This window comes from Chiloscyllium plagiosum, unplaced genomic scaffold (genome assembly GCF_037043375.1).
Source record: "Chiloscyllium plagiosum isolate Xiang-an unplaced genomic scaffold, Cpla_swu_hap1 HiC_scaffold_22, whole genome shotgun sequence".
Taxonomy (NCBI): Eukaryota; Metazoa; Chordata; class Chondrichthyes; order Orectolobiformes; family Hemiscylliidae; genus Chiloscyllium; species Chiloscyllium plagiosum.
Window position 1 is genome coordinate 63,453,967 of NW_028270160.1, and position 18,150 is coordinate 63,472,116.

The 18,150-nt window shown below is 42.9% G+C and overlaps 1 protein-coding gene across 6 annotated transcripts in view; it reads left to right on the top strand.

The window, feature by feature from the left end:
• LOC122561011 (myopalladin) overlaps positions 1-16,838 on the top strand; it is a 311,619-nt gene extending 294,781 nt beyond the window's left edge. For all 6 annotated transcript variants that reach the window (XM_087999125.1, XM_043712278.2, XM_087999126.1 and 3 more), the window contains 4 exons: positions 3,699-3,906; positions 10,680-10,845; positions 11,916-12,049; positions 14,326-16,838. In XM_087999125.1, the coding sequence (XP_087855251.1) occupies positions 3,699-3,906; positions 10,680-10,845; positions 11,916-12,049; positions 14,326-14,492 (675 nt within the window). In that variant the 3' untranslated portion in view covers positions 14,493-16,838. The remainder of the gene's footprint in view (positions 1-3,698; positions 3,907-10,679; positions 10,846-11,915; positions 12,050-14,325) is intronic.
• The last annotated feature ends 1,312 nt before the right edge of the window (positions 16,839-18,150 follow it).

Below are 18,150 nucleotides of genomic sequence, written 5' to 3' on the forward strand. Positions count from 1 at the left end.
AATGGAAGCAGGAAGAGCCTGGTCGAGGGGAGAAAGATAGTGTCACATAGGAAGAAATAAGGTCAGTGGAGCAGGTACAGGCTGAAAGATAATTGGGTGGACTAGGGAGGTCCTGATTGTGTATTTTGGGAAGAAGGTAAGAGTGGGCTGTGTGAGACTGGGGTACTGTGAGGTGGGAAGCTGGGGTGGACTCCGAAGGAGATAAGGTCAGTGATAATCCTGGAAACAACAGATTGATGTTTGCTGAAAGAGCCATTATCCAGGGAAATCCAGTCAAGCTGCCAACTAAGTGAAATTGGGATGGAGTTGGTGAAGGCAGGTGATGTATTCCATGCGTGTGTCTGTGTGGTCTTTGCTGACAGAGTTCTGCATTAGACGAATACCTGACTCTACTCCTATGGGCTGCTAAGGAGGCCCCCAAGGTTCATTAGGCAGCCTCCCCAAGCTGCGAAGCACCTACCAGCTGTGGGTGGGAGGAGCAGCCCCTATCTTCCTCTCCAGCTTCATGCAATGATGGTGGAAAGGCAACAGCAGCCCCATCCACCCACCAATACCTCACCTACTACCCCACTCCTGCAGGTCCAATAAAACCCAGTCCAATAATATCCACTGCACTTTAGTGCAGCAGTGATCACCACATCAACTCGAACCTTGGAACCAGAATGTTTGTGACATGACTTTTCTCATTGCTGAGCTCTTCTGTTTGGTCCATTGCAAATCAGTGGAATATTAACAAGGTAAAGAGATGCTCTGACACTCCTCACGTGGTTTCAGATCTTGACCAGCAGAAAAGGGAAATGACCAACAGCAGATAGCATCAAAGCTGTAATTCGTGACTTCTTTGCTTTAGTCAGAAATTGAATTGTTGAAATTGTACAGTTGGAATTGGCAGCCACAGAATAAAGAGTGCACTTTCTAGTATCTCATGACAAATTGTCTCAGCTATTTGTGAAACGCTGTGTATGGGTTCTGTGAAGAGAGTTTGTATTAATATGAAATTGCTGAATGGTGTTCTCATGATACTTTATATGTTTATATGAGAGGTTTGATTTTAAGGAGATGGTAAATCAAAGGCTCTCTTATGTGCAACATTTATTGAAAATATGCTTTTTGAGATGCTGTGTTAGAAGTACACAAGCAGAAAATTTATTCTGTTTTATCATCAAGCACACGATTGCACTTATTTTTGAAATGACAGTAACAAAAAGCATCTAAAATTAGCAGTTTGAAATAACGACAGACAATCATGGTGATACCTAGTACCTAAAAAGAGAAAAGATGTTCTGGCAAAAAAAATCTGTAGTCAGATGATAAATTAATCATTCCCTTTGTCATTTTTTTTTGTGCTATATATTTCCAAAACTTCAAAGAAGTTTCTGATGTTCATGGTCTAACTTGTTCTAAAATTACTTGTTAAAAAAAACTTATGACTACTATCCTAGCCTAAGGAAAGGCATGCTTTGCGTTGTTTTGCAGATTGTTCAAGTGAGGATTACCCTTGGAGATTATTACTAACATACATTCTGATAATGCAATGTGCTGAGAACTGCAGACTAGCTGACAAACAGTGACTCGGGAAAGGATAGCATCACAATTTCTAGGCATTAGAATTTCAGGGCTTTGAATAAAAGCATAAATAAAGGTTCTTTTGCAGCTTACAAACTGATTTAGTAGGTCCATCTATAATAAGAAAAGAGAAATAATTAACTCATCTGGTGACTGGCTCTTTTCTCTCTGCAGGTGCTGAGTGTTGCTATCAATTTCTGTCATTTCGAACAGCAAAAGTCCTTTTACTTCTTATTTTTACAGCAATAGGATGGATCTTGAGTCATCTTCTCACTTGAGAAGATACTGAAGATAAATAAAACTTGGTCAGATCGAGGGCCACGGGATCCACTTATGAGGTTGGGGCCACAGTTGTACGTTGCCCATGTCTCATTCTTACGTTACATGTACTAGCGTAAATACTGGCTCATCAGGTACAAATATCCTGCTGAAGATAAAAAGCCTTCAGGATTGTGAGGACAAGACAATGAGGGAAGAATTACAATCAGAGACGTTTCACAGGCCCGAATTTGATTAAGCACAGGATTGTGAGGCAGCTGAGTATAGGAACGGACAAAGAAATTGAGAGATTTGAAAAGAAGTTTAACGTTTTAAAATCAAGATATTGCTTGGCCGGGACTCAGTGTAGGTCAGCAAGCATTGGGGTTACAAGTGAGCAGAGGATACTGTAGAGTACATAGGAACTGGAGTATCCATTCAGCCCCTCAAGCCTGCTCCATCTTTCAATGAGGTCATGGCTGATCATGGCCTAATCTTATATACCTGAGTTTGATTCATATCCCTTACATTTTTGTTAAGCGAAGGTATTATCTATCTCAGTTTACAGAGTGTAGAATATTGGGGCAGGGCCAGGCATATGTTGGAATAGTTGACTGTGAAGTAACAAAGGTATAAGTTAGGGGTCAACTGCGAAGGGGAATGTTACTGAGGGGCAGGAAATCATTTTTAATGATGCATATATCTGGTCAGAAACTCATCTCAGGAGATCAAATATAACACAAAGGTCACAAAAAATGTTTGGTTTAGCCATAGTGAGTTGCCAGAGAAAAGGATGGAGTAAGAGTTCAGAGTTTGGAGTGTGGAACCCACACCAACACTTTAGTGGGGGCCATTCTGCTCAGTTAGTACTGGATGTTGAACAGTCTGATTTCCTAGCAACAATGGAGTTGAGCTCAGAGTCCTCAGCAGTATGTGAACAATAATGCTGTGCTTTCACATGATCATCGAGGGGAAAAAATAGGTGAGGAATGGGAGGGATCCACAGCAGGGTATTGGAAGGGAAGGTCAACTCTCAGTCTCAGTGACAAAGAAGTCCATGGGTGGCTCAGTAGTCAGTACTGCTGCCTCACGGCACCAGGGTCCCAGGTTCGATTCCAGACTCGGGTCACTGTTTGTGTGGAGTTTGCACGTTCTCCCTGTGTCTGTGTGAATTTCCTCTGGGTGCTTTGGTTTCCTCCTACAGTCCAAAACTGTGCGGGTTTGGTGGATTGTCATGAGAAATTGCTCATAGTATCTAAGGCTTTGCAGGTTAGGTGGGTTAGCCATGGGAAATGCAGGGATAGGGTGAGGGGGTGGATCTGGGTGGAATGCTTTTCAGAAGGTCAGTGTGGACTTGATAGGTTGAATGGTCTGCTTCCACACTGTAAGGATTTTATGATTTTACCAACTCTTCAGACTTGTTGTTGATCAGAATGGAGGAGATAAGGGAAAGGTTTTAACCTGAAGGTTTGTAGTTCATAAATCTGCATTCCATTGTGTTTGGGAATACTGAGCAGTTTTAACAGAAAAGAACAGGACCATGTATTGCTACAAATGATCCAGCCAGATCGAAACTAGTTGGCTGCTATATCCCTTCAAGGATATCCATGTTCCTTGGTTTCAGGGGGGAAGAGATGATTGTAGTGTCTCAGGGGCTTCATTTAGATACTCCCAAACATAGCAGTGTGTTTCAGCTGGTCCCACTTGGTGAGTGTGAGATCCTCATGTAGTCCCCAGGATTCACTTGTGTATCACAAGGATATTGATTTGAAAAGCTGTAGTTTGTCAGAATGAGTGAGTTTTCATGAACTTCACAAAGCACTTCATTATTTAAGAGATTTGCCTTTTATTAAACACATCCCCTTTTTTTGCAGGTGAGTGGGCTGCCAAATCCTGATCTCATGTGGCTGCTGAATGGTAAACCCATCTTGCCAGATGCTACGCATAAGATGCTCGTGCGGGAGAATGGAATTCACTCCCTTTTGATTGATCACCTCACAGCTGGAGATACAGGGATTTACACATGCATTGCGACAAACAAAGCAGGACAGAGTTCCTTTAGCTTGGAGCTGTCTGTTGTAGGTAAAGTATAATTTATACATTTACAAGTGATCTGTTATTTTCAGATAAACCAGATAATTTGGTAATGATGCTCAGTCCCTTGGCACTACTGCGGGAGGAAGAAATTGGATTTCCCCCTTGGCTGCAGCACGGCTAGTCAACGCTTGCTGTCTTCCAATTGAGGGCACCTTTCAGGACAGCCTCCAGAAGCTCTGGAGAGCACCTCTGAGGATTGTACAGTTTCAGCAGCAAGGCGTGTGGAGCTAACAAGGTTTGTGCTTCATGAAGCAGATCCCACCATGCCTCCACAAACTTGCTGACCTATTGAAATGTCCTGAAATCCTCTACACATCCAGAATTCAAGTTGCACAAATCGAAAATGGTTATGGTGCTGCAGTGGAAACTGTTGAGATTACCCATCATGGTGGGGTGAAGTGCATTGGTGGTGGCGATAACCTGTGCCCAGTTGGAAGGAATGGGCTCCAAGCTCAGCAGAAATGTCTGTGGATTTCTCCTTGCTGTTTGGAGGACGGGCTTTCTGGTAGACTGTCCAAACATTATCCTTCTTCTGTAGCCTGGCTCATCAAAGTCTCATCTGAGTCCTTGCTGAAGAGTTTATGGGAACCTCACCCTCTGGTGAACTGGGAGCTGTGCTGTCCTTGCTTTCTGCCTGGGGTCTGACCAAATAGAGATTCCCCCTCCCTCTATCCCAATCACTTCATTCTCTGAGTAGGTGGTTACAGCTGTAAGACTGAGTGCTCACCTCATCTTTACTGTCATCATCACCTTTCTGCACTGACTGGAAAGTTCTTTATTATCTGAAATGAAGGATTCAAATGTTGGGTTGTGATGAAGAGAGAAAAATGTAAGAAATGTGTAAAGTCAGAAGAGATTACAGGAGGTTGGACTGGATATACAAGAACACGGAGCAGAAGTGGATACTGCAGATGCTGGAGATTGGAGTCAAGATGAGAGTGGTGCTGGAAAAGCACAGCAGGTCAGGCAGCATCCAAGGAGCAGGAAAATCGACATTTCGGGCAAAAGCCCTTCATCTAGTGAATCCCTGATGAAGGTCTTTTGCCCAAAATGTTGATTTTCCTGCTCCTCGGATGCTGCCTGACCTGCTGTGCTTTTCCAGCACCACTCTCATCTTGACTGATACAGGAACACAGTGGCCCATAACCTCCGTGATGGCTCTTCCCATGATAACCAGCAGTGTCTAAAACATTGCAAACATGTTTGTCCTTCTCCAGTTCTTTCCTGTCCCAAAGTTCCCACTTAACATCGACTCACTCAACACTGTTTCGCTTTAACATTATTAAAAGTATACATCCATTTAACATTGCCAGTTGAACTGTTATCTACAGTTTGCGGCCTGTCTGCTCACATGACCTATGCCCAGCACTTCCACTCTCACCTTCCATCTCTCTTCCCCCACTGCTGCCATTGGCTCCCAGCCTTGCCTCTGATCTTTTTCACTCTCTGCCCTTGTCCTCTCGGTCGTCTTTTCTGCATTGCTGGCTTCTGTACTAGCTCCTGTCTTGGCCTCCATCTAGTGGCAGTTGTTGGTTGGTGCAGGCAGTCCTGGGACTTCAGCAGAAAGCTGCAGTAACTGACATCTGCCATTAGATGGAGTCTAGTCACCCTAAACACACTGTGTAGTGACTGTACAGTTTAATTGGAAAGCAGAATTTTATTTTCAAATTAGTGATACATTTTAATTTGCAAGTTATTTCAGCTAGGCATGCACACGTACATGCATGCTGTTGCCTCACAGTGCCAGGGACCTGGGTTTGAGTCCAACCTTGGGCGACTGTCAGTGTGGAGTTTGCACATTCTCCCCGTGCCTGCATGGGTTTCCTCCGGGTGCACCGGTTTCCTCCCACAGTCCAAAGATGTGCCAGTTGAATGGGTTGGCAATGCTAAATTGCCCATCATATTCAGGGATGTGTAGGCTCGGTGGATTAGCCATGGGAAATGCAGGGTTACAGGGATATGATAAGGGGTTGGATCTGGGTGGAATGTTCTTCGAAGTTTGGACTTGATGTGCTGAAAGGCCTGCTTCCATGAACTAATAGGACTGCTGGCATTCGGGGCAGTTCAAAGTACATTCATAGGCTGATCTCAGGAATGAAGGGGGTGTCTTCACAGAATTGTGAAACAGGTTAGGCTTTCAATCATTTGAGCTCAGAAGAATGAGGAGTGATCTTATTGAAATATACAAGACTCTGAAGGTGACTGACAGAGTTGATGTTATGAAGATATTTCCACTAGTGAGAAAATCTTGAACTAGCAGACTTATTTAAAATTGATGAGTAAAATAATTTTTTTCTCTCAGTGAGTAATGAATTTATGTGTAGGCTGGATCACAGCAAGTATTTAAAGTGTACATATATTTTTGAAATGTGTAGTTGAGGGCTATGAGGAGCTGACACGGAAGAGGAGTTGAGGCCTGAGTCAGATCTGCCATGATCTCCATAAGTGACTGGGCAGGTGAGCAGGGCTGAATGGCCTACTTCTGTTCCTACTTAGCATGTTCCCCAGGCCCCTCTAATCCAGAAATGATTGCCTTCTATCATCTGGAACCCAAACTCACAATAGAGGCAGACACCATATTGATGGGCAATGCTGCATCAATGATTGAAACCTCTGTCTTCAAGGCCTACTCTGTAGCTTGCCTAGTTACCACTCACTTCATAATATTGTGTACATTCCTAATACCTTCTCAAGCTTAAACAGACGTTATCGGAGTACAATTCCACACACACAGTCTGAAGACTCTGTGAATTTCCTGTGTAATTAATCAGTGTATTATCTAACTCCAGCAAGAAACAAATCGCATGGGTCCTACATGAGCTGCCCACTCCTCATGCTCTACTCTTCACCTCGCTACTCTTCTTCTACTCCACCCTACTCCCGTCAGTTTCTCTGTGTCTCATCAGGTTTTACTTCACGTTGGAGATCAGAGTCAAAACATGTGGTGCTGGAAAAGCACAGCCGGTCAGGCAACATCTGAAGAACAGGAGAGTTAAAGTTTCAGTCTTCATCAGGAATGGCTACGTTCCTTGATGTTCGATAAAATGGAGAATAAACGTTTGTTGAGTGTGTGGATTCTTCTGAGCAGAGGTCCTTTGCAGGTCTGGGAGTGTGTGACCCTAAACTGGGGCAGAGCTGACTGCAGGGAGAGTAGGTAGCGGTGAGGCTGCGAGAGTGGAAGATCCAGAGGGAGAACCATTTCTGAAGGTTTCGTATTTGTAGTGTGTACTGGTTGTCCTGTTCAGGTCCAAACTGGGTTGGTCTGAATGTCGCCTGGAGTCCATGTGGGATCAGATGGTTCCATAGGCAGGCACTGAGGAAGGAGATGCGGCTGTGGCAGTGAGTCTGCTTCAGGACGTGGCTGAAGAGCTTCAGGGCAGAGGAGATGACCTGGGGGGGGGGGGGGGGGGGGGGTCCAATGAGAGAGAGGGACTCAGTGAGATCCTTGTAGAGAGAGGAGGAGAACTTCTTCAAGATAGGCATCCTTGAAATCAACTAGGAGAAAGTGAGGATAGTAGATGCTGGAGATCCGAGTCAAAAAGTGTGGCACTGGAAAAGCACAGCCGAGGAACGGGAGAATCAATGTTTCAAGCGTAAGCTCTTCATCATGGCTGATATTAACACGCAACCAGTTTACACATACACTCCATTTACCTGCCTTTGTTCTACATCCCTTGTCACCTGTATCTCAAATATTAATCTGATATTACACATGTACTGAGATAGAGTGAAAAGTGCTGTTTTGGGTGCTATACAGGCAGACCTTATAGACTGCATCAGCGGAGCAGAACAGAGTGCAGAACACAGTGTTACGCCACAGAGCATGTGCAGGAAGAGAGAGAGGTCAGAATTAGCATTTGAGAGGTCCATTTAAAAGTCTGATAACAGCAGAGGAGAAGCTACTTGTGAATATATTCATATGTGTATTCAAACTTTTATATCATCTGTCTGACCACAAGCTTCCTAATGATGCCTTCTAAGTTTTCATCTACATCATTTATATAAATGACAGACAAAAGAGGACCCAGAACCAATCTCTGTGGAACACCACAGGTGACAGGCCTCCGGTCTGAAAGGCAATCATCCCCCACCAATCTGTGTCTCCTGCCATTAAGCCAATTGTGTACCTAATTGGCAAGCTCACCCTGAATCCTATGTGACCTAACTTTTTAATTAGTCTAACATGAGGAACCTTGTCGAAGGCTTTACTAAAGTTCCAGTAAACAACATCTACTGTTCTACCCTTATCAATCTTTTTGGTAAGTTCCTCATTGGTGAGGCATCTTCTGGAGTTCTGGTCACCCAGTTATAGGAAGGATATTATTAAGCTGGAGAAGGTTCAGAAGGGATTTCCCAGGATCTTGCTGGGTATGGAAGGTTTGAGTTATATAGAAAGACTGGATAGGCTGGGACCTTTTTCACTGGAGTGTAGGAGGCTGAGAGGTGACCTTATAGAAATTTATAAAATAATGAGGGGTAAAGATAGAGTTAATAGTGGTTGTCTTTCTCCTAGGATGGAGAATTTCAAGGCTACGGGGTACAATTTTAAGATGAGAGGAGAGAAATTTTAAAATCACACGAAGGGCAATGTTTTTACGGTGAGGGTGGTTCATGTGTGGAATGAACTTCCTGAGGAAGTGGTGGATATGGGTACGAATACAATGTTTGAGAAACATTTGGATAAGTATATGAATAGGAAATGGAGGTCTATGGGCCAGGAGCAGGCAGATGGGACTAGTTTAGTTTGGGATTATGTTCGGCATAGACTGGTTGAGACTGAATGGTCTGTTTCCGCATGGTAGGACTGTAATGGTGACAGTGGGTGCAGGGGCATCTGAGGCTGTTGGGACAGATGATATTGTTTCACTGACCTTCTGTTCAAGGCGACTGTAGAATGCATTGAGCTTGTGGAGGGGTGTGCTGTTGCCTGCATTTCTGTTCAGCTTCACTTTGTAGCCCTTTATGTTGCGTACGCCTTGCCACAAATGGCAGGTGTCCATATGGTTGATCTGGGTCTCGAGCAGAATTTGATATTGACTCTTGGCATCTCTGATGGCCTTATGAAGGTCATACCTGGATTTCCTCTATGGATCAGAGTTGCACGACTTGTACTCCTCAGACCTGGACTTCAGTAGGGAGTGGATACCCCATTTTGTCCATGGTTTTCAGTTGAGGAACATTGAGATTAACTTCTTCAGCATTTACTAATGAAGTCTATAACAATAGTGGCATACTCATCTCGGTTGGCCGCAAAGTTCTTGGATATGGACCAGCTCACCAATTCTAGGCAGTGCCATAGAAGCCCTTCTGCTGTCTCAGATCAACACTGCACTACATTCCGTACTCATGCTTCTGTTTCTGCTTGTAAGCCAGGAGGAGTACAGCATTGTGATCTGATTTTCCAAAATGCAGACGGGGGATCTCAGAGTGGAAATGTGAACTTGGCCCAGCATCCACAGAGGAGGTCATTCAAGATTTCTGATTTTTTTTTTGCATGAAAAGGGGTTACCTGATTTCATTCCTGAATGGTCTACCTCTATTTATACAATAATTGTTCCCAACCAGAGGAAATAACTCAAATCCAAACACAGTGAATACTGGAATCAAAACAGAGCATGGTGAAAACACTCAGCATGTCTGGCAGCATCAATGGAGAGAGAATCACGATTAATCTTAACTGAACTCTGACAAAACCACATTGACCTGGATTTCCATGCCTCCAATCATGTCGCAACAGAAGCAGCAGAAATCAAAGTGGGCAAGACGTGATTCCAAGAATTCCTGCTCTATCATCTTAGTAGTAACATTTAGAGGTGTGGGATAGGGAGCAAGCCATGAACCCACCCAAATGTAAGTGGGTGTGTGTTTTCCTGTCCTCATACTTTCAATAGCTTCATTAGAGTCCAACACTGACTTCCTCGTTGACACTGGATTCCTCCCAGCAACCCTTCCCTGTTAAATGTTAACGTACTACATACAAAACCTCCTTTTTGGAGTTCACATAATATTTAAGTACAAATGATGTTTTCTTTTGAATGTGAACGTTGGTTTGGGTCAAGCTACTCTGTTCTGTCCATCTCATAAAGGCTTTCACAAGACTTTGTGAACTGCAGGAGACTTGACAAGTTTTATCCAAAATTTTAATGAATATGGATTTTATTGATGCATTGTGAAAAAACAGGGTGAATGTCAATCTAAACATATGCTCTATTATTTTGTATTTGATATCCCACTCACATACATGAGAACAGATTCCACAAAATTCTTGAGTTTAGAATATTCCTAAATGCTACATTGCAATACCATAAATCCACTTCTTCCCAGCTGAAGAAAAAAAACACTGGTCAATCCCTAATGTTATCCTGTTTGAAAAAGAAGATTGCTTTGCCCCCTTGTATATTTATGCACTGCTTATTGCCAGTTGTTTTTCTTTCCTTGGTGTTGCATGTTTCTTGAAAAGTTCATCCATTATTTCTTTCAATTGAACAAATTGTCAGTTTTTCATTTCAGAAGAAAAGTGATAGTACCTCTATCCCCAAGCATTCCTCCTGTTACTGAGCTGCAGCCCATTTCCATTAGTTTAAAACATCTGAAGAACTCCTAACCTGTCTCCATGCGAGAAAGGAGGTAGCATTCAGTGTCTGTGCAGCAAAAACAGGGCAAGAGAACACCACGTAAAACTGACAGACAGATCACATCTAATGTTCTAAAATATTTGCTTTTTCTTCTGTTTCCATTTGTTTGGTTTGATTTTACAGCAAAAGAAATTACAAAGGCCCCTGTATTTATCGAGAAACTGCGGAACACAGGAGTGCCGGAAGGTCACCCAGTCAGAATAGAGTGCAGAGTGGTAGGCATGCCACCTCCCATGATCTTCTGGAAGAAAGACAATGAGACCATCTCTCCCTACAGGGACAGGATAAGGTGTGTCCAGGCTATGGTGTATAGTATGAAATAGCTACTGTTAATGTGATAGTGGCCTGGTAGACAAAGTGACTCTATAGGGGTGGCAAGATGGCAGTACCAGGGACCTGGGTTCGATTCCACCCTCAGGTGACTATCTGTGTGGAATTTGCACATTCTCTCTGTGGCTGTGTGGGTTTCCTCCCACAGTCCAAAGATTGCAGTTGGAGTGGTCATGCTAAATTGCTCATAATGTCCAGGATATGTAGGCTAGCTGGACTAACCATGGTAAATGTGGGGTTATAGAAATAGGTGGGTCTGGGTGATTTCACTCTATGGAGGCTCAGGGCAGACAGATGGGCCGAATGGCATTGATCTATACCGTATGATTTTACAATGCTCCCATATTTGACAGGAGTGCATCTTCGAAATTTGGACATGTAGCATTTAATTACATTGCCGTTTTGCTTGCATCTGAATTTCTGATACGCTGTCAGTGGTCAAGTTGCCGAAGGCATTTTTACACCTGAAATTGCTGATCATGCAAGCAAATCCTTGCTAATAGTGCTCTCTGGAGCATTCTCACTATGTAACAATTGCAGTGATGATGTGAACCTCTGTCTTTCAACATCTACATTTAGTGGATTTTAATAGCGTCCAGGAAGATCCGAGAAACCCCGAGCACTTTGGATCCCATGGAAACTCCAAAACTAAACTTGCCATTTACAGACGTAAGTCTATAGGATTGATGAAAAAAATACTGAGCTTCAGAGTGTACAATCATTACAAGATAGGATATCCTTGTAATACCCTAAACTAAACTAATCCCTTTCTAACCAGAGTACACTTGAGGCAGACACCTCAGCTTTGGATATATGAGTTGAAAAGCGATATTTAGGGCAAATTTAACTGTCTCTCTCTTTCATTTCGGTTTTTTATAAAGGGAGTGAATAAAAGTGATCTATTTCATTGATGATGTGTGTTATTGAACCTGAAAAACCTTGCCCCAGGATAATAGTACAAATTACCAATAGGTCTCCCAGTTTAGTTTTTACTGCTCTTAACTGAATTAATGGTACTTGTCTTACCAGCATACAGCAAGATGCCACGGGCTATGTCTGTCTCCTGATTCAGCCAACCAAGAAAGAAGATGCTGGATGGTACACCGTGTCAGCCAAAAATGAAGCAGGAATAGCATCTTGTACAGCCAGGCTGGATCTATATGGTTAGTCTGTATTTGAATGTTCGCTACCTAACAATTATTTGGATCTATTTTCAAAGACATTGCTTGGTGGACTCGGGCCAATAGTGACCCTAAAATGGTGGAGTTTAACCCTACCAACAATTAAGCTGATCTCTGTCTGGATGCAAACTTGTGAAAGATCTACCAGACTCATGTGATGCATGAGGAATTGTGAGGGGTGGAAGTGGTTGTGGGAGTGGCCATGATGGGGGCGGAAGTGACATCATCAATCAGCGTGGGGATGGCAGCGCATCTCGTCCACATCCCGCACCTCCGCCCTCAGACCCCACCCCTCCAACTGTAACAAGGACAGAACGCCCCTGGTGCTCACCTTCCACCCTACCAACCTTCGCATAAACCAAATCATCCGCCGACATTTCTGCCACCTCCAAAAAGACCCCACCACCAGAGATCTATTTCCCTCCCCACCCCTTTCCGCCTTCCACAAAGACCATTCCCTCCGTGACTACCTGGTCAGGTCCACGCCTCCCTACAACCCACCCTCCCATCGTGGCACTTTCCTCTGCCACTGCAGGAAGTGTAAAACCTGTGCCCACACCTCCTCCTTCACCTCTATCCAAGGCCCTAAAGGAGCCTTCCCCATCCATCAAAGTTTTACTTGCACATCCACCAATATCATTTATTGTATCCGTTGCTCCCGATGTGGTCTCCTTTACATTGGGGAGACTGGGCACCTCCTAGCAGAGCGCTCTAGGGAACATCTCCGGGACACCCGTACCAATCAACCACACCGCCCTGTGGCCCAACATTTAAACTCTCCCCCCCCCCCCCCCCCCCTGCCGAGGACATGGAGGTCCTGGGCCTCCTTCACCGCCGCTCCCTCACCACCAGACGCCTGGAGGAAGAACACCTCATCTTCCGCCTCAGAACACTTCAACCCCAGGGCATCAATGTGGACTTCAACAGTTTCCTCATTTCCCCTTCCCCCACCTCACCCTAGTTCCAAACTTCCAGCTCAGCACTGTCCCCATGACTTGTCCGGACTTGTCCTACCTGCCTATCTCCTTTTCCAACTATCCACTCCACCCTCTCCTCCCTGACCTATCTCCTTCATCCCCTCCCCCACTAACCCATTGTACTCTATGCTACTTTCTCCCCACCCCCATCCTCCTCTAGCTTATCTCTCCAAGCTTCAGGCTCACTGCCTTTATTCCTGATGAAGGGCTTTTGCCCGAAACATCGATTTCGCTGCTCCTCGGATGCTGCCTGAACTGCTGTGCTCTTCCAGCACCACTGATCCAGAATCTGGTTTCCAGCATCTGCAGTCATTGTTTTTACCATATTGAACTGAACACCCAATCAGAGCACTGAAAAATCAACCAATCGGGGCAGTGAAATGTTGTGCTATTGACAAATTGTTATGGAAAACAAAAACCTTTGGGCTAGAATCTCTGCTCAACAGCTGCCATTACTGGCTGAGAGGTTAACCCTGGATAATTGGTCCAATGAGCCCTAACCTATGGATTACTGCCCTTAAACACTGTGCCCTCCCTCGAGGTTAGCAGCAATCACTATCGTTTCATTGCTGACTGAGAGTTGGCAGACTATTTGATATTTATAAAGGACGTATAAATGGGAAATACAGAAAGTGGGCTTCTGATTCATTATCCAGATCTACCCACAGAGCTACATATTCTTAAACTATAGCAAGTAGTTATTTCTTCAGCCACTTGCACGACTTTGCAAGATCTAGCACTTATTTATTCAATTAATTTAAATTTTGTTTTAAATCAATGCTTTTCTGATGATGAATTCACAATGCATACCTAGATAAGTAAATCTTGAACATGAAGACTGATAAAGGTACTAATCTCTCCTGACCCACAACTAGGAACACCAGGCACCCTCAAATTGCCGCAGGAAATCCTGATCTATAGTAACAAAGTTTTGGGTCCTTAAAGAGAGAAAAGGGTATATGAAAGAAAGCTTCCACTTCAGTATCATGCATTGTGAAGTAGATGTCAACATCATTATGAAGCATATCTAAATAATTTTGATTAATGATGCTGTCAGTTTGATAGTATGTAAAATATTGCATCAAACTTATATTACATATAAATGCTGCAAGAAAAGTCGAGTCAGCCAGAAAGGATTCCTGCAGAGTTTCTCACAAGCTCTTTGGAAAACTGCTCCTTCAGTTATGTACAACAACATGGCACTCCATTTAGAATGCCATGTTGTTGTAAAATTCTCCATTGCAACAGAGAGCCTCTGACTGATTCCCTTTGTTATTATAGCCCAGTGGCACCAGCACATCACACAGCCAATAAGGAAAGTGCGTCCTTCAGGCAATCGGTATGCAGCTCTTGCTGACCAAGGACTTGACTTGAAATCTGCCTTCCCGTCTGTGGACACCTCGCTGTTCCCAACCAAACAGGATGTGATGGAAAGCGATGAACTGTGAAGTTATTTCAGTATGTTTGCTTTTGCAGGACTTAGAACTGTGAAGATAAGAGAGGCCAAGTGATTCAAGGTTTACATGAAGTTAGTTTTCTATGACCTTGGTGCTTTTGTGAATGTTGCAAGTGACACAGTTAAAAGTGCTGATTTTAAATAGAACGCAAAATCTGTATACAGGCAATATGTAGTTCCTTGTCAGTGTAATTGGATTGCTTGAGTTTATGAATATAAATGCCAGTGACGTCCCAGTTAAATAGGATGACACCTGTTTAATCATCATGCCAAATTAGATGACAGTCACCAACAAACATCACGTTTTTTTGAATGTCTGTTATTTCTGTGTTTGTGGAGGTTTTCAAAAGCCTTGCGCTGAAGTAGTCAAAGTATCATTTGGCACTATATGAATTGTTTGATTCTAATCTGCAAAAAGACATTTTTCACTCAAATGTGGCTTGTATACAGCTCAGAAATGCTCCACAAATCGATAGCAGATTGAGTCGCCTGTGTTTCTTTATTATAATCCGAACTGGTACAGTGCAACATGTTGTTTGTACCAGTTATACCCATTGACTACGGTGGACAATGTTACTCCAGGATTTCTGTGCCTATTTATAACAATGCAAGTGAATCTGCTTTTGATTGTTTATTAAAAAGGTTAATTTTCTTTCCTCAGAACTGTTTAGCCAGTAATTTATACTGTTAAGCATGAAGCAGCTAATCACAATGCGTCTACTGATTGTGAGGCTCCCTGGATATATTTCAGTATTCACATTGGTGGCAACACAGTATTACCTGCCATTTCCCAGTGAAATTGAAACAAGCTCTGAAGTTCTCAATGCACAGTTAAATGTGGAAACTCAAGTCGCTACCAGTAATCCCCTGCATCTCCACAGGGTGCACTGTTACAGTCTTCACAGATGGAAATCAATTGGAAATCGTTGAATTGTTGTGAACTTCCAGTGTCTACAATGATTAGTCTTTCTACAAAGACTCTTAAAGAATTAGACTTTGTGAAGGGATGTCTTAATGGGTTTAAGGCTGCACTAAATTCATAATTACTGCTGGTAAACAGCATTTCTGGCCACAAAGTTTTATATCTATGTAATGTCAAATTTCTTTGTTCTCTAGATTTCAAACATATATTTTTAAATTTAATAACATTTATGCTTTTGCCTTAATCTGATGTCTATCTCAACCTTATTTTGCTTTCCATGGAATTATACAAAATTATTGATAATACCTACTTATTACTGCCTGGTTTTCTGTCTGTGAGAATACTTCAATGTTATTGGCTGCTTAACTTGCTTGTTTGCACATTGTTGCTGTATATTTGAGATTATCTTTAGTTGATGGCAGAATCAAATTAACTTCAGAAGAAAAGGTGAAATCCAGCAGTCTGCCCAGAATTGCTACAAATTAAACAACTTGAACCCAAATAAAGTGAACCACATAGTGGTGAGTCTGAAGTAATATGTTATTTTAAGTATTTTATTCAAAGGATATGGGCATTTCTGGCAAGGCCAGCATTGGCTGTCCACCCCTAATTGCCCTTGAACAGGTTGCCTTGCTAGGCCATTGCACTGTGGTCTGGAGTCACATGTAGGCCAGACTGGGTAAAAATGGCAGATCTTCTTCCTTGAAAGAAAGATGTTTTGTTTTAAAGTCAATATTCATTTCATGGGTATTGCTTTCAATTTGCGATTGATTCATTGAATTTAATTTGCACCTGTTACTATGGTAGGATTTGAATCCAAATCCCCACAGGATTGGCCTGTGTTTCTGGTTTACTACGTCAGTGAATTTACTATTATGCTGCCATTCCCCCCACTGACTGCAAAATGTGAGTGGGCTAATAACCCTGTCTGATTATTGAACTCGTGGCTACTGGGTATAATGGCTGGAACGTCACCTCTTCTCCCTTCAAACTATAAATTGTTTTCTTGTCCCACTTAGGAGGGAGTTTTTAATAAATTATTTGATAAATACTCACCTGTACAAGGCTTATTTTAACATATCACACACGCTAAGAAGTTACTCATTAAAATATCACCTACTCAAATATATCTCACCAAAAGAACATAGGCATTGCTCCTCAACAGTTAAGTTTATTTTCATTTTGCAGGTATGTTTGGCAATTAAATAATGAAGTAGCCTTTTAGATTCTCAAAAATGCTTCAGGTTGTTTAGCAGTTTACAGTAATTATCTTGATTGAATTGATAAAGGCTGCATTATTACACCAAGTGCCAGGTAGATTGCATATTTAGCTGAAGTCAAGTGTTATAATGTAAACTTGCACTTGTAAAGAAATAATGGATTGTTTATCTATGAATAAAGTTTTATTTATTCCAACATGTTTTCAGTTGTAAACTTCCAAAGGGGGGTATCTGCCAGTAAATTAGTCATACAGTGTAATTGCTACAAGTTAACAGAATTGCACCCTTTTTTTAAGATCACTGCTCAAAACTTCCAGTTTATTATGTCTGATACAAACCATTTGACTGGTTCAAGCTTTGTATTTGTAAAAGAAAACAAACCAGATAAGCATTGCATGATGTAACTTGAGATATAGCCCTCATTCCAACTCCATGGAAGTAGCAGCAATTCAAAGGGTCTGGTGGGTTTACAACTGTGACAATTTAACTTTATATAGCACATGCATTGTAGTAAAAGACTGGCACCCTTCTCTCGCAGGATCTCTGACTATATGGCAAAGTAGCCTGCCTGTATCAGATGGCAGCCATATTGCCATTTTAATAACCTCCTTTGTGGAGGCTCTGCCTTCAACGGTGCTCCGTAAAAATGGCAGAGAGATCAGAAGAACCCCCATAAAGTGGTGGGCTGGATTCGCGTTGAGGTGGTTGAAGATCAAGTTTCTCTTGAAAAAGATACCAACCTGCCTAACCATTATTCCAGGATGTAGTCAGGCCTGCTGCTTCCAGTAGGCCCAAGGCAGTAAAGGAGTTGGTGGTCTGGTCATGGCAGCAGGATGCAATGCCTGTCTCTGAATCCTGTGACATTGGACCAGCTGTAATGATGGGTCCTACACTCCAACCCACAGCACCCATGCTCCCTTCTTAACCACTTACCCAGTATGCATTATAAGTAAACCTCAGATACCCTGTAATAGCAGTGGTTAAGCCTATGAAAGGGGCATTAAAAGCTGAATTTCCACCAATCTGACAGAGCTGTTAATCAATTATACTTCACACTGGGACAAAAAAGATTCATTTGTTTTAAAAGTATATCCCTTCAAGTGTTCATTCAGTTGTAAAAGTGGCAGCATGGTGACTCAGTGGTTAGAACTGCTACCTCACAGTGGCAGGAGCCCGGGTTTGAGTCCAGCCTTGGGCGACTGTGTGGAGTTTGCACGTTCTCCCCGTGTCTGTGTGGGTTTCGTCCAGGTGCTCCAGTTTCCTCCTGTGCAGGCTAGGTGAATTGGCCATGCTAAATTGCCCGTAGTGTTCAGGGTTGTGTAGGTGTATTAGTCAGGGGTAATAGAGGGCAGCACAATGGGTCTGGATGGGTTCCTCTTCGAACGGTCGGTGTAGACTTGTTGGTCTGAAGGGGCCTGGGTCCACACTGTAGGGATTCCATTCTAAAAGCAAACAAGGATCAGCAAATATATCAAACACAAATCTCCTCTAATAATCTCTTTAAATTG